This window comes from Argentina silus, assembly GCF_951799395.1.
Source record: "Argentina silus genome assembly, chromosome: 7".
NCBI classification, from domain to species: domain Eukaryota; kingdom Metazoa; phylum Chordata; class Actinopteri; order Argentiniformes; family Argentinidae; genus Argentina; species Argentina silus.
Genome location: NC_139661.1, coordinates 7,556,311 through 7,570,572, shown reverse-complemented (window position 1 = coordinate 7,570,572; position 14,262 = coordinate 7,556,311). Strand labels below are relative to the sequence as shown.

At 40.1% G+C, this 14,262-nt stretch overlaps 1 protein-coding gene across 1 annotated transcript in view; it reads left to right on the top strand.

Moving 5' to 3' along the window:
* Nucleotides 1-1,295, top strand: part of nr6a1a (nuclear receptor subfamily 6, group A, member 1a) — a gene marked incomplete at both ends in the record, with an annotated part of 54,940 nt that extends 53,645 nt beyond the window's left edge. The window contains 3 exons of the mRNA XM_083673609.1: nucleotides 410-531; nucleotides 640-792; nucleotides 1,159-1,295. Of these exons, the coding sequence (XP_083529735.1) occupies nucleotides 410-531; nucleotides 640-792; nucleotides 1,159-1,295 (412 nt within the window). The remainder of the gene's footprint in view (nucleotides 1-409; nucleotides 532-639; nucleotides 793-1,158) is intronic.
* Between the last annotated feature and the right edge of the window lie 12,967 nt (nucleotides 1,296-14,262).

Below are 14,262 nucleotides of genomic sequence, written 5' to 3'. Positions count from 1 at the left end.
ATATTGTAGGGCCGTGCTCTAGAGTGTCTGGAGGTCTCAGATCTAAGGGGAGACTGTCGAGGCACGTATGAGGATTGATGAGTTGACTGAACATGTTTAAGTACCTGATCCTTAAATCTACACTAGATGTTTAGTCAGCGAGATGAATGTTAAGATATGATGTTTTTAATCACTCGAAGAGGATTAGGCATAATCAACCTCTTTTTCCACTTCCAATTTCCCTTTTTTTTAATTCATACATTTTCAGAAACGTTACTTTTTCTTTCTTGTAATTTTATCCTACAATTACATGAACATTTAGTTTCTTTTGTCTCTGAATGTGTTTGAGTGTGGTAAACTGTGTGTGTGTGTGTGTGTGTGTATGAGTAGCTCGCAATCAGCAACATGTTTGTGTGTGTGTCGAACCCAGGTTCAGTGAGGATGGCATGGAGGTGATGGAGAGGTTGATATATCTGTTCCGCAAGTTCCACCAGTTGAAGGTCAGCAACGAGGAGTACGCCTGCATGAAAGCCATCAACTTCCTGAACCAAGGTAACACAGCCCCACACGGCACGCTTTCGTCATGACAACCGCTGCTCTGTTGGGCTGGCTTGCCCATGCTCATCTCCTGCCTCTCCTTCATTTGTCCCTGCCTTGCAGACATCCGAGGATTGACCAACGTCTCCCAGCTCGAGCAGCTCAACAAGCGTTACTGGTATGTGTGCCAGGACTACACTGAGTACAAGTACCCGCACCAGCCCAAACGCTTCCCCGAGATCATGATGTGTCTGCCAGAGATCCGCTGCATGGCAGGTAAGAAGTGTGGATGGAGATGGTGGGGGATTACCAGGGTAATAACCAGGGCAAGGTCATAGGAGAGGGCTAGCTCGCTACAGTTGCTGTCTTTGTTTGCATAAAAGTGATGCTTTGTTCATCACGGGTTACTCGTATGAAGTCCTCTGTATATCTACTAATGTTAGGGTCATTGCCCATCAGGCGAGGCCGGTGGAGGTAGAAAACAGAGGACAGACTCATTGTAAAGCACGGAACGGAATGAAGAATGTTTACAATGAGCCTGTCCTCCGATTTCTACCTCCACCAGCCTCCACTGTTGCCCATGGTAGATAACAGGGTAGTTTCCCCTGTATTCATACCTTGTGAAATGTGTGTGTTTTTCAGGGAAGCTGGTAAACGTTCCCCTTGAACAGCTCCCACTCTTGTTCAAAGCAGTCTTGCACTCCTGCAAATCCAGCCTCAACAGCTACAGGACAGGAACCTCCCCCTGTCTGACTACGGGTACCTCTCCCGGGAACTGAGCCCCGCCCCCCAAGCCCCAGGACCACTCCCCCTTACTCAGAGCTGGCCTGGGGGGCAAGAGGACTGGCCCCCACCCCCCACCCCCCTTCCTGTGAATGTGACAAGCAGCTAGTTTTTTAAAACTTTCTTTTTCTCTATATATTTATTACACGACAGAGCTGAATGTATGCTGATTTACACTGTGCACATGCTTCTGTAAAAAAACAAATGCACAACGATGCATTAGTCTTTGGAGTTTACAAGTGTGTATCCGATTGCTCAACATGTCGGTGTTGCCATTGTTAGAAGTAGATTTTAAAGATTTATTTTAATCTAAACGGGGGCGGATATAAATGAGTTGACAAGTGTTTTAAGACTACCTCAGGAAGATATTGTTGCTATTTTCAGGTACAGTTTCTCGCTGATTGAAATGAAGAGTTGCCCGGTCTAAATCGAATCCCTGTCAACGCTTGAAACTCCTGAATCATAGATTGAAAGGTAGATCCAAGGCATTGCTGCATATTTTAACCAAACATACAAAAGCAGTCGCCCCTGCAATCACCAAATGAATGTGCTGAATATCCCCACCACTGGTGTATTTTCCCATTGACACTTGTATTTTTGTAAGACATCCACGCCCTCTCATAGACTTAACCCTCAGATGTCCTTGAGGGGATGGTCTTGTCAATTTAACATTCCAAGACTTTCAGTGAGGTGACAACTAGTGGATTTGTGGGATCTTCATTGAAAAGAAGCATACGGGTATTTTCTACAATCATAGACTTGGGGAACAAATGTTGTATTGCAGGGGTAGGGGAAGATAGGTTTGTTTAGCTTAATTGTTTGTTTTTTTGACCAAAGGTTTATGCAAAGCTTTCTCAAGCACCCATTGATGGGTCAAGAGCTGATAGCTCAAGATAATGATTTCTTATCCATGAAGGACCAGGATAAGAAATGAATCAATCTGTGTCGGAGGTTAGCCCCTCTGCTGGACAGACAGTGTGTAGCTGGTTCTCATCCTAAATCTAATAGTGAGGAACCACAGATGAGGTCCTGTCTGTCTTCTCTTCCAGTCCCTGGAGCACGCCCCCCCTCTCTCCTCAGAACAGCCCATCTTAACTCTGAGCTCTGAGCCCTTCTCTAGTACTCCATTACCCAGAACTGAGCCTCTGCACATGCTCACTGGGGGCAGTGGTTAACCACATGGTTAGGCCAGAATAGGAAATGCTCCTTGTAACTGCCATATCTGTAGACTGGATGTTAGGTTGTGAATGCTCAGGTTTTACTTAGGAGGAGGACTGACAGTTTCAGTCTGTCTTTCAGGCTGGACCGAACCATCTGGGGCATTTCTATGAATCTGGACTGGGTTGACAGACCAGCTTGCACATCATCTGAGACAGATATGCACATTGTTACAAAAAAAAGAAGCCATACAGAGAAGAAGGTCTTTATTTTCTAAGTATGAGATCATCAATTCAACCACTTGAAGTGTCTTTTTAGATTGTTCAAGATTTAGCTGTTTCAAACATCCATTGTTTGAAGCTTTGGGGAAATGCAGTCCTTGCAACGACTCTCTTTTGCTCACTGTGGTGCGGTTAGATACATTCTTTGACCTTGACCTTGGCAAAGTGCCCACCCAGTGTGCTCCTCTCTCTCTCAGGTCCCTGTGGGCCTGGATTTAAACAGGGTAAAAAGTGAGTGTTATGTATTGCATTCAGGAGTTACTCAGTGATCACTATGCTGATGTACTATTAGGATTAGTAGTTCTAGGATTCAGGACATCGTAGGTCCTTTTAGAAAGTGTTTATCTTTTTTGTTGTTTTTTTCTGTTGTTTTTTTTTTAAAGTGGATGTGGTTTAAGGGTTTATGCTTTAAGACTTGCAGGACAGATGGACTTTTGCGTTTCCAGTTCAGATCATTGAGCTGAAGCGAAAGGTGTTTCTGAGGCAGGACAGAGTCAGTAATCAGACCCAGGGAGAGAGGTCTCCCACAGGTGTGTGATCATAACAGTCAGAACAGAGCATGCCTAGAAATCACCTCAACCATCATCAGGTACAGAGGGGATTATTATCTTTCCCTTCATTTGCAGACATAAACAAATCAGATAACCTTCTTGTAGCTTTACACTAGAATGTCTGATCAGCTGGATTGAATTTGTTAAACCTGATGAGACTATATCAGGTCTCCTGTCTGTCTGTATCTCAGCCTTAACAGATACTTTCACCAATGCAGTCTTTTTTTGTTTTAGTAGTTTCAATTAGCCACCTTTCCATGTTTTGTTTTTATACATTTTCATGTTTACCCTTGTAGTTATTGTGAATGTTTCTTTTTTTTTCTTCATGTTTTTGTTGTTGTTTTGGAGTGAAGACGACCCCTATCATTTGCTTTATTTTGAATTCTTGTCATTGGATGTTGGACGTGATTATAATAACTCATTCCCTTGTCCATGCTTTACCTTGAAATTGATTATTTACAGATTGATAACTTTTACAATGACTTAAAACATGTTACTGTTTTTATGATTCTGATAATGTCTGCGGTGAATAATATATGTAGTCGGACGCAGACACCTGTAAAAACTGGTAAACATTTTAGAATGCTGAAAACATGAATATGGAAGGCTTTTCTGTACTCCCAGTGTCATCTCACCCTGAGGTATAGAGCTAGTTCCTTCCAGTTAAACTCACAACACTCTTCTCAGATGGAATCACACACTCTCTTTCACATTGAGCTTATTATATACCAGTCTCTACCCTCTGGGTCTCAGACTGAGAATGAAGAAGAGAGTATGGCTTCCTTATTTTTTTGGGGGTTTTATAATCATCTCATGCTGGTGAGCATTCTCTGGTCTGGGCTGCTCACAGCGCATGGCACTCCTAAACTCAGGGATTAGAACTTCTTAGGGGACATGTGTGAGAGCCCAGTCCAGTGTTGCTGCATCGTCATTAGAATGATTTAGTACATCATCATAAAACCAAATATTACACCACTACCTTACTGTCACCAGTCTCGCCACACTAATGTTTTAAAGTACATGTAATACAAATACTTTATTATTCTTTTTATTTTCTAATGTGTTTTTACAGACCATGGATATTTCATTTGCAATTTCTATACTGAAACTACCTCTTTTTTTGTGTCATCACGTTGCTTACTTTCACATAGGTAATGTTTTTTTATCTTATTTATTGGTTTCACCGCACCAATGTCCTGTTACTTTGTGTCTCTTGTTTCATTCAGTGACCACACCCATTTATTGTAGCGCCGTTACCTAATTGACATGAAAACGTTGCCTCAGCTGTTCTGCTACCTCAGGTCAAACTGCAGCCTCGTCAACAGGGAGTGGGTCTTAGTTTGACCACTTTGCTCGTTTACATTCACTCTGACCTTCCTCTGTGATTAATCATATCAGTTACAACATTATACGTTGCTGTTCATTGACAGCTGATCATCTCAGCGAAGATGACCCACTTCCTCCTAGTGTTATCTATGAATTTGATTTATCCTATTTTCTTTCACTGTTTCACTCGCCCTGTTATCGTGATTACCATCCTTCAATAATTTCAATGGAAATCTCATTATGCTGTATAGATGTTAACATGTCTTATGGGGGAGTATTCATAAACCATTTTGCCCATGTGATGTTTGCCACTTGTTTCTTTTTCTGTGGTCAGGTTTTATGAATACTCCCCAGTTCCTCATGTGAGTCAGTATTTTTTTGTACACCATTTCGATTCAATCACATGACCCAAGATGATATTACAGTGTATTGTGTTTCTTGACCATATTGATAGATTTATAAAGCTAATGTATTAAACAATCTACATGTGGAGTGTAAAGATAGGGTTAAAGGATCAGTATCGTATTTGATATTTTAAAATGCTGCTTGTGAGTGATTATCAATTAGAATGTAATTCTGGTCAAACTGCCATTTTCCGTATTTGACGTGCTTTTATTCACCCCATCTCAACAACAATGCTGTGATACTTCAACCACTCTGTTGTTGATTGGATGTTGAACAAACATCTATCAACGTAAAGTCAGCCTGTCACACAGCGACTGGTATTCAGTGTTATGACAACTCATTAGGTGGTATTAGCAGTGTTATACATCATTTAGGGATGCTCCTCATCAAGGAGCACAAGGTGAGGAACTTTGAGGCTAGGTAGAAGAGCAGAGAAATCATAGCATATCTTAGGGAACAAAACACATGACATACCTTCATTACCACTGGATTGACTATTCATGTTTTTTCTCCAACCTCTCTCCTCTGCTCTTGTTACTTTGACTACCTGTGAAGAATGTGATCCATACGTGATAAAAGCATGTTTAGAATGTGATAGGACTTGAAACCAAATAAATGTGAACGTTATGCAACTGTTCTACTTTTGTCATGTTGTGTGTCATTCGATAGAACATATAGTATAGCTATTACTTTGACTAATGTTAGTTGTAAATGTGACAGTAAGAACAACAGTTTTTGTCATTTGATCTTTTTATCAGATAGCACTGAGTTTATCAAGACATATTCAGTGCCTTCGGAAAGTATTCAGACCCCTTCACTTTTTCCACATTTTGTTGTGTTATAGACTCGATTTAAAATGGATTAAATTAAAAGAATTTACCATCAATTCACACACAATACCCCAGAATGACAAAGCGAAAACACGTTTTTTGAAATTGCAAAAAAATTGAAATACAGAAATACCTTGTGTACATAAGTATTCAGATCAAGAGAGTTGGTAGTGACATCCTAATCTACACAGTTTGTAATTGATTCCTATGCAAATCAGAGACCCTATAAAAACAAAGATATTCATTCCAAAATTACATGACACTATTATCCTTGCATTAAGATGGACTCAATTCAACTGAGTGAGTGATTTGTTGATGACATTTTTGCATTTTAGCTCATTTTAAGAGTGTCATAGCAAAGGGTGTGAATACTTATGTACATGAAGTATTTCCGTATTTCAATTTTAATACATTTACTGAAATAAAATTAAAAAAACTGTTTTCGCTTTGTCATTCTGGGGTATTGTGTGTGGATTGATGGCAAATTCTTTTAATTTAATCCATTTTAAATTGAGTCTATAACACAACAAAATGTGGAAAAAGTGAAGGGGTCTGAATACTTTCCGAAGGCACTGTACATGTAGGGGCTTTTGTGACAAGCAGACACTCTGGGGCATTTGGAAGCGGTCAGCACATTTTGGATGTGTCTAATCTATGTGTCCCTGACCCATCTCCTAGCACCATCCCTAATTTGTTTTGCAAACTGAGAAAGACTATCATTCACACACATGCAAAAACAAACCGTTCCTGCATGCCAATTTAGAGATCTGTAAATCTGTATCTAGATCAGAGTGTCTCCATAAGTCATAATCATGTTGAGATACCAGATGCAGGGACAGTAAAACAGTAGATCCCTTTGGCAGGGACAGTGATGGAGAGTTTCCAATGCTGAAGCTATAGGGAAGTAGCATGAGAATTACATTGAGGCAGCCTGGTTGTCAGGTTTGCTGCAAATAAATAAAATATAAATGACTCCTTGTCCATTCTTCTCCCACCTATGACTGTAAGAGGAGATGATGTGCTTTGAGATTCTTTACATAGTCTTCCTCAACAACCACTGAGAAAAGCAAAATCAATTTAGGTTTAAAATATCTGTGTGTCTGCAGACACAATCTGGGCACTTTTCTCTAAAAGTCTTTTCAAAGCTATGAGTAATTAGGTAATTTTCTAAGCCCAAGGCTAACGTTTTATGCCTGGACAGTCTTTTCAGACTTCGGGACTCAATGAATAGGCCAGACTTTCAGTACATTTCATCTGCTTTACTATATGAGGTTCATTTTATTCGTAAAAAAATAGAAAAACACAAACAATAACCGTCAACACATCAAAACAAATCGCACACACACACACACACACACACACACACACACACACACACACACACACACAAGCATGCGCACGCACTCATGCGCACGTGTATGTAGACATGCCACACACACACACACACACACACACACACACACACACACACACACCAACAGTGACATGGTTCTATTTAGGTTATCAGGGGGGTTGATTGATGGTTGTCAGCGGAGCTGCTGCTTGCATCATATGTGTGAACCTGCCCAGGGGTGGGCCATGGGTCCAGGAGGCAATACTTATCTCCTCAAGGCTGACCGAGGGGCTTTTGACAGGCTGTTCTAACACCACCCCCCCACCCCCCCACCACTGACCTCCACTCTCAGGCCCCCTCAAGGCTGTGGATCCCCCTGAGTGGAGCACTAGCTATCATACAGGGGGATGGAGGGGAGGACGTATCGTTAACATGCAGTGTGTCGCACAAGTATAGTAGATTATACATGTTTTGTAGAGTTGGTATACACATTATGCTGATCTCATCCTCATTGTGATGCATGGAATGGAATGAGGAATGGTACAGTATCAAGACATCAGACATCATTCCATTCACCAAGGATCTCACCAAGATGTCACCATCGGCATCTGTCACCGATGAGTGAGAAAAGGGCGGTGCCACAACAAATGCAACCGTAGATGGCAGGTCAGTGTGTTACAACAAACACTGTGAAAACAACATCATCCAATGATGTGTTGGCTCTGCTGCCTGTACACGGTGTCGGTCGGCACCCTGCAGCAGAAGCTGCTCTTAAATGCCACCCTCTGAGTTTCTCTTATCAGAACCAAATGTCCAATATCCTCTCTCTTTGATAAGATGTAGGGGTTTCATCAACAGAGGGTTAAAGCTGAGATAGAGGACCACAGTACTGCAGGCTCAGGGGAGGGCTACTGCTTTGATTGAGATGCAAAGACAACCTCGGAAATACTCAGGACTTGTTTTGCCAAATGTCCAGTCAAAGAAAACGATGCAACCGCAAAGGAATTTAGATATTCATATTGCTTTCATTGTGCAATATGTGTTCTTTTCCTGAGCCCAGTGTGTTTTGAATGTGTCTCTATCAGGGTAAGTGTGCTTATAATCTATCCCGATGACATTTGCCTGTGGTCTAGGATAAGCCCATCTACGTCACTCCAGGAACTCATGTCAAGGCCCCCCTCAAAGGCCTGGCTCAAACATGTCACATCTGTGGGGCTAAAACGAGGGAGAGAGAGAGAGAGAGAGAGAGAGAGAGAGAGAGAGAGAGAGAGAGAGGAGGTAAAGAGATTTAAAAAAAAGAATGCGGCAGGTTGGAGATAAACATACGTACGGAGAGAGAGAGAGAGAGAGAGAGAGAGAGAGAGAGAGAGAGAGAATTTTCGGGAGCATGGAGGAAATGGCAAAGGCATCAGAGAAATGTGAAGGAACAAGGTTAGGCCCCTCTGGAAGTGTGTCAGTTGGCGGAGGTTGAGGAATGGTGGGCCTGTTATCGGCGGCTGGTTTGGAGCGCGTCAGGGTCAAGGGGAACAAGATGAGAGGGCTTCTCTAGGGAGAAGGGGGAGGAGGGGGGAAGAGAAGGGGGAGAGTGGAGAGGACCACACCTGGCGAAGGCACGCTTCAGGAGCGTGGCAGAGAGGACACACTCACCACACAGGCCAAAAACGCCAAATGGACAGTGATAGGTCTGCACAGTCAAGGCTGCTTAACCCTTCCATCTATGCTGTCCTGGTGGTTAAGCTTTGCATAAGTATGAAGTTACATAGACTGGAATGACTGGATACAGTTATACAGATTCACTGGAAATCATTCCAATCATTTTAGGGCCTCATATTCTTTTTTACAGTGTGTTTACAGTTTCTCGATTGCTTGAGGACATTTTCTTGAAACAGTATTCAACTTTTCAAAACAGTTCACACATTCCCCGAAACATTTTCCAAAACACTTTTGCAAAATGCACTATAACTCTCAAAACTCTCAGAATACATCAAAAGCAAATCAGTGCATTACTGTAAAACAGTGTCCTTTGTCATCTAATGAAAAGCTCAATCCATCATTCATTCTTTTTAAGTTTAATGACACAAAATAGTATAACCATCAATATTCATTGCAGGTTGGACAACCTTCATTTGAAAACAAAGGTGAAAAATTAAGAATTTCACGTTTTTTTTTGTTGCACGCGCCTCTTTTGATGATTGCTTATTATAAATATAAATCAAATTAATCTAAAATGTTCTGAATCAAGCAGGTAGTGACAACAAGTGCCAACAAAAACATTTACAGACAATCTATTCTCTTCTGTCTGCCAGGCCATGTGGGATGAGAGTTTACATGTATGGAGTGGAGATTCACTATAATGCGATAAATATCTTTATGCTGTAAGGAAATAATTCTGTTTTGTTGGGCAACACTTAAAATTGATGTGAGTTATGTTAACTGTTTTGTAAAAAGGTGGTAAACAATTGCATTTTGTGTGAAAGCCATTAGAACTGTTCTGCTGAAAATGTTACTGTTGTGCTCATGCATGTTATTGCTATGGGCATGGGCACTTCAGTTTTATACAAATGGTGTATGCAATTGAGAAAAACGTTTATGTAAAATGTCTAAAATTCATTTTTCCGTGATGTATTCTTTGTAAAATTGTCAAGTGTCACAGATTTATTAGGGATAAAGATCGGAATTTATTTGGGATAATGGACTGTATAATCTCACAAGCCTAATGAATATCTACCAGGCTGTAGTAACCTTGAATGTGAATGGGATTCTGGCAGTGGCTTACATTTGAACATCTGCTTGTGTCAAGATAATCACTTTAACGCCCGTCCCTCCACACTAGAGCATGCTCATAAATGGCAACAGCATTTTCAATAAATTCCCATATCAAACAAAAAGTGATGTGCCCATGATTCTCAGGGCCAGGAAATGAAATTGAGGGAAAACAAATGTCAGTTTGTTTAAGGTTTTGTCTTTGATTTTATAACAATTTGGAGGCAAAAACGATTAAGTATGTTAAGATCTGTCTCCAAATTCTGGGAAGAGAGTTTTGGTCAAGGACAGTTACAGGAGGTTTGGCGGGGATGGGCTATAATATTAGTACTTTGAGATTAGGTGTCTGTCATACCCTCTTCAGACAGAGGATGCCCACAATGGAAGGTCCTGCTGAAAGCTTCATTAGTATGCCCTGGTGTGTGTGGACAACTGAGCTGATGCATTCTACAGCAGTGATTGAGTATGGTTATGATAACTGAATTAATTCCTGATCGCATCTCCTTTATAGTAATAGTCCTATAAAGGAAATGTACTGTAGGTAGGTTGCTCATATTTGCCGATTTTGTAGAGTGATAATTATTTAAGAGGGGTGAAGGCTGCATTTTGTTATCTTACACCAACAGCTGAAATAAAAATAAAACAGTTTTGGCCTTTACCTTGTAAACATGCCTCACAAGTTAGAGAGGTTAATCATGCTCCGAAAAACAAAAATATACAAAATAGTCATGAATAAACATATTCTCTTCTTTTACGTTACTCAATCATTATTTTTTCTGTAAGATCTCAAAACATCATTAAGTAGGCTACCTGTACTCTACATTTAATCAACTTTGAGAAATTGACCGTTAAGGTTTGATACAGTATGTCATATTTCATCCAATAATACACAAACTATTTATAGATTATTGATTCTTGTGATTTATGTTCAATAATATCACAGTTTGTCTTACCGAATACAGTGTCAAATCTAAACTCTCTTTCTCCCAAATGTAAATATGTGAACATTTGTGATGTGGGTTTGAATGGAAAGATTAGATTCAACTTTATTGTCATTGTGCAGAGTACAAGTACAGAGACAACGAAATGCAGTTAGCGTCTAACCAGAAGTGCAAAAAAGCAGAAAAGTACAGTGTGAACAGTATATACAGGTAGTGCAGTATATGAGCAGTATAGTAGTGCAGTATAGTATAAGTAGTGCAGTGTAAGCAGTATATGAATTAGCAGTAGCATTATAAGAAGAATAAATAGAATGCAGTATGAACAGTGTAAGCAGCATATGAGCTGTATAGGCAATGCAGTATAAGCAGTTGTATTAACAGTAACATTAGAGTAAATAGCAGAATAAATATGGAATGCCGTATGAACAGTATAAACAGATATGTACAGTATGTACAGATATGTGCAGTGTATTAACAGTAGTATTAAAAGAAAAATATAAGGATATGTGCATTATGAACAGTATAGACAGATTATGAACAGTATAGACAGATATGTACAGAAGAGCAGTGGTATGTAGTAAGAGCAGTGTGTACAAAAGGTACGAAAGGACTACAGATGGACTAGAATTGATAGTTCTAAGTGTAATGGGGACATAAGAACCTTCTAAATATAAAAGTGCTACGATGGCAATGTACATTAACGCACAATACAATGTACAAAGTGCAAAGTTACAATAACTGACTACTATAATGGATTGTCATACTACAAAAAAATAGGGATATATTTAAGTGCATGCAAGGCTGCAATTGAGTTTAACCTTGTGAGAGTCTTACAGTGTTTCTCTATTGTTGCTGAACACAAAGCCAAGTTCTCAAAAGAGCACGGGAACGGGAAAATGGCTGTTAAATTTCAGGAATCTGTCAAAGGCAAGAAGTGGTGGTGATGTATTATGTCCCTCTGTCGTGCTGTACAGTACACCTCACAGCTCTCAATCAGTGAAAGTACTGTATTGTTTTATCGGACATTCACAATTTCTATTTTAAAATCCTCTCTGTTGATAATACGTGAATTACAACATATTTGTGGCATGCCCATTTAAAAAAGCAAAACAATAATGTTCACTCAGATAATAAATTCATAGTGTAGAATGGACCAGCAGAGGGCAGAAGTCTGACATTTCATCATTGCAGTTACAATTAGTTAATCTTGTTCATCTAATTTTGTCACATGCATCACTGCTCTCTGTGTGTTGATCATATGGATATATCATAATCATAGTCATTATGTAAGTTATTGAGAGAATCCAAAATCCAATACCAGTGCAAAGCAATTACCTCCCAGAAAAGGATGCAATAGATTTTTCATCTTTGACCTTGTGGGATGACACCAAGGGAAACCCCTTCCATCTCTTGCTTTCTGAGGATGCTATTGTAATCCAACCATCTATTTTTCCTTTTTATAAGTGTTTTGTTTTGTTTGTGCAGCCCTTTTTACCCAAGGCCAGACTGGGTATTCATCAAACATCCTTCTGTCCTCGCTTTGTTATTGTCAAATATGATATAGAAAGATACATTTATACTTTCAACAATTTTCAAATGGCTCCTCTTGGAAATATTAACCAATTACTATTTAAGTTTAAGGTTGTTGTAGTGGTTAAAGAGGCTGGGTATTGAAGACGCCCATCCTAATTTCAGCCTTGTCTGAACCATCAGACAACGGCTAACCGATTTGTGTTTTAACTCTATTTTTACTGAAAACCTACTTGTTTTTTTATTGATTATTTTATTATTGATTGGTTTAAACTAAATTAGCATTGATGAATTGTGTATAGTACAGTATACTCACAAATACATAAAACATAGTGATATATTCAGAAACACATAAAACATAATGCATTTTGCAACTGACCAAAAATGTTCTAAAGATTAACGCAAGCATGAGCAACTTTAACCCAGAGAGATTGTTATGCTATCACTTTATCCCCGAGATTCTGCTTGCTTTAGCAGAAAATAGCTGAGCAGGGCACAATGAGCAAAATATAACGGATGAAGTCAAAACAACATCCAAGCCCCGATCCTGGTCTTTATTTATTGTACAAATATATCTGCGAGACAGAGACAGAGCTCATCTGATGCTGGGGCTCCATTGACCTGGAGCCACAGCACACTTGAAAACAAATGCATGGTGGAGACAAACAGCAGATAGGCCATATTTGTGTGATTCATTGACAGGAGGCCTGCCCTAGTGTCTCTGGGCCCTCCTCCTCGTCCTCGTCCAGCCTGTGGACTGGAGGCTCCATGTTTGTTTTGTGCCCCTCCACTCTAATAAACGGATGTGCAGATAGCCTAATCGGAGACCTTGCAGAGACACTGCCCTACGCTAGAATCCTTCAGTTCAGTGAGGTCAGGGCAGTATAGGATCCAGTGGGGGTTAAACTGATTGATAGGTGGGTATCTCCTCAGTCAGCTCTGTTAAGATGAACTGCCTCTTGGAGGTAATGCCGCTGTTGTATTACAGATATTGTGACCAATCTGAGTTGATATTTTACTCCTTTGCAATTGCACCTATGAATATACAGTTGGAAGGGAGTAATGAATTTAATTATTGGCATGCTGTAATGAAAAAAGAAAGGATATTGCTGTTCTCCTCCTCCTGACTTCCATTAGTATAAACAATAGCTGGAATGGAGAACGAAGCAAACAGGAATTCCTGACAGGAATTCAAAAAGTAATACCATGGCGTTTTGTATTGCTCCCACTATGCAGACAGAGTGATACAACCTAGAATACCAAATGCCCGGCAGAAGACACATGTGCTGTGAGCTTTTATGTGTTAAAATGAAGGGTAGAATCGACCGTCTCCTCCTTGTCCTTCAAATAGGGAGCCCACTCCAGCACAATCTGCTCAGCCTTTTATTTAAAAAAATCCATATCTTAAGAATATGACGTCACAATGAATCCCCTCAAAAACCTCAACCCATGTTCACAATACAAATTGTCCACCACTTAGTCACACACAATCTTCAGAAGTGGTAGGTTCATTTAGAACATGCATCTTAGAACTCAGGCACCAACGAATGTAGCTGCTAAGCAAAACCTTGAGTTTTACACACTGAGTACTTTAGTGTTATAACAATTGAGTAAAACAGGTTGAAGTGGAAGTTATAAGCTGGTACAATTGACAATTATGTATCTTATCTCTTCATTGACAAAGAGGTGTTTTGTGACCTTCCTTGGTCCATGAGGGGGGCTTACAATCCACTGGTTTTGTTTGGCTCGAGACAATATTGAATAGTATGCAAGAAATACGGCCAAATATGAAAACAATTACACTGCCATGCCCAATACATCTGATATGAAACAATGCTCAAGGAC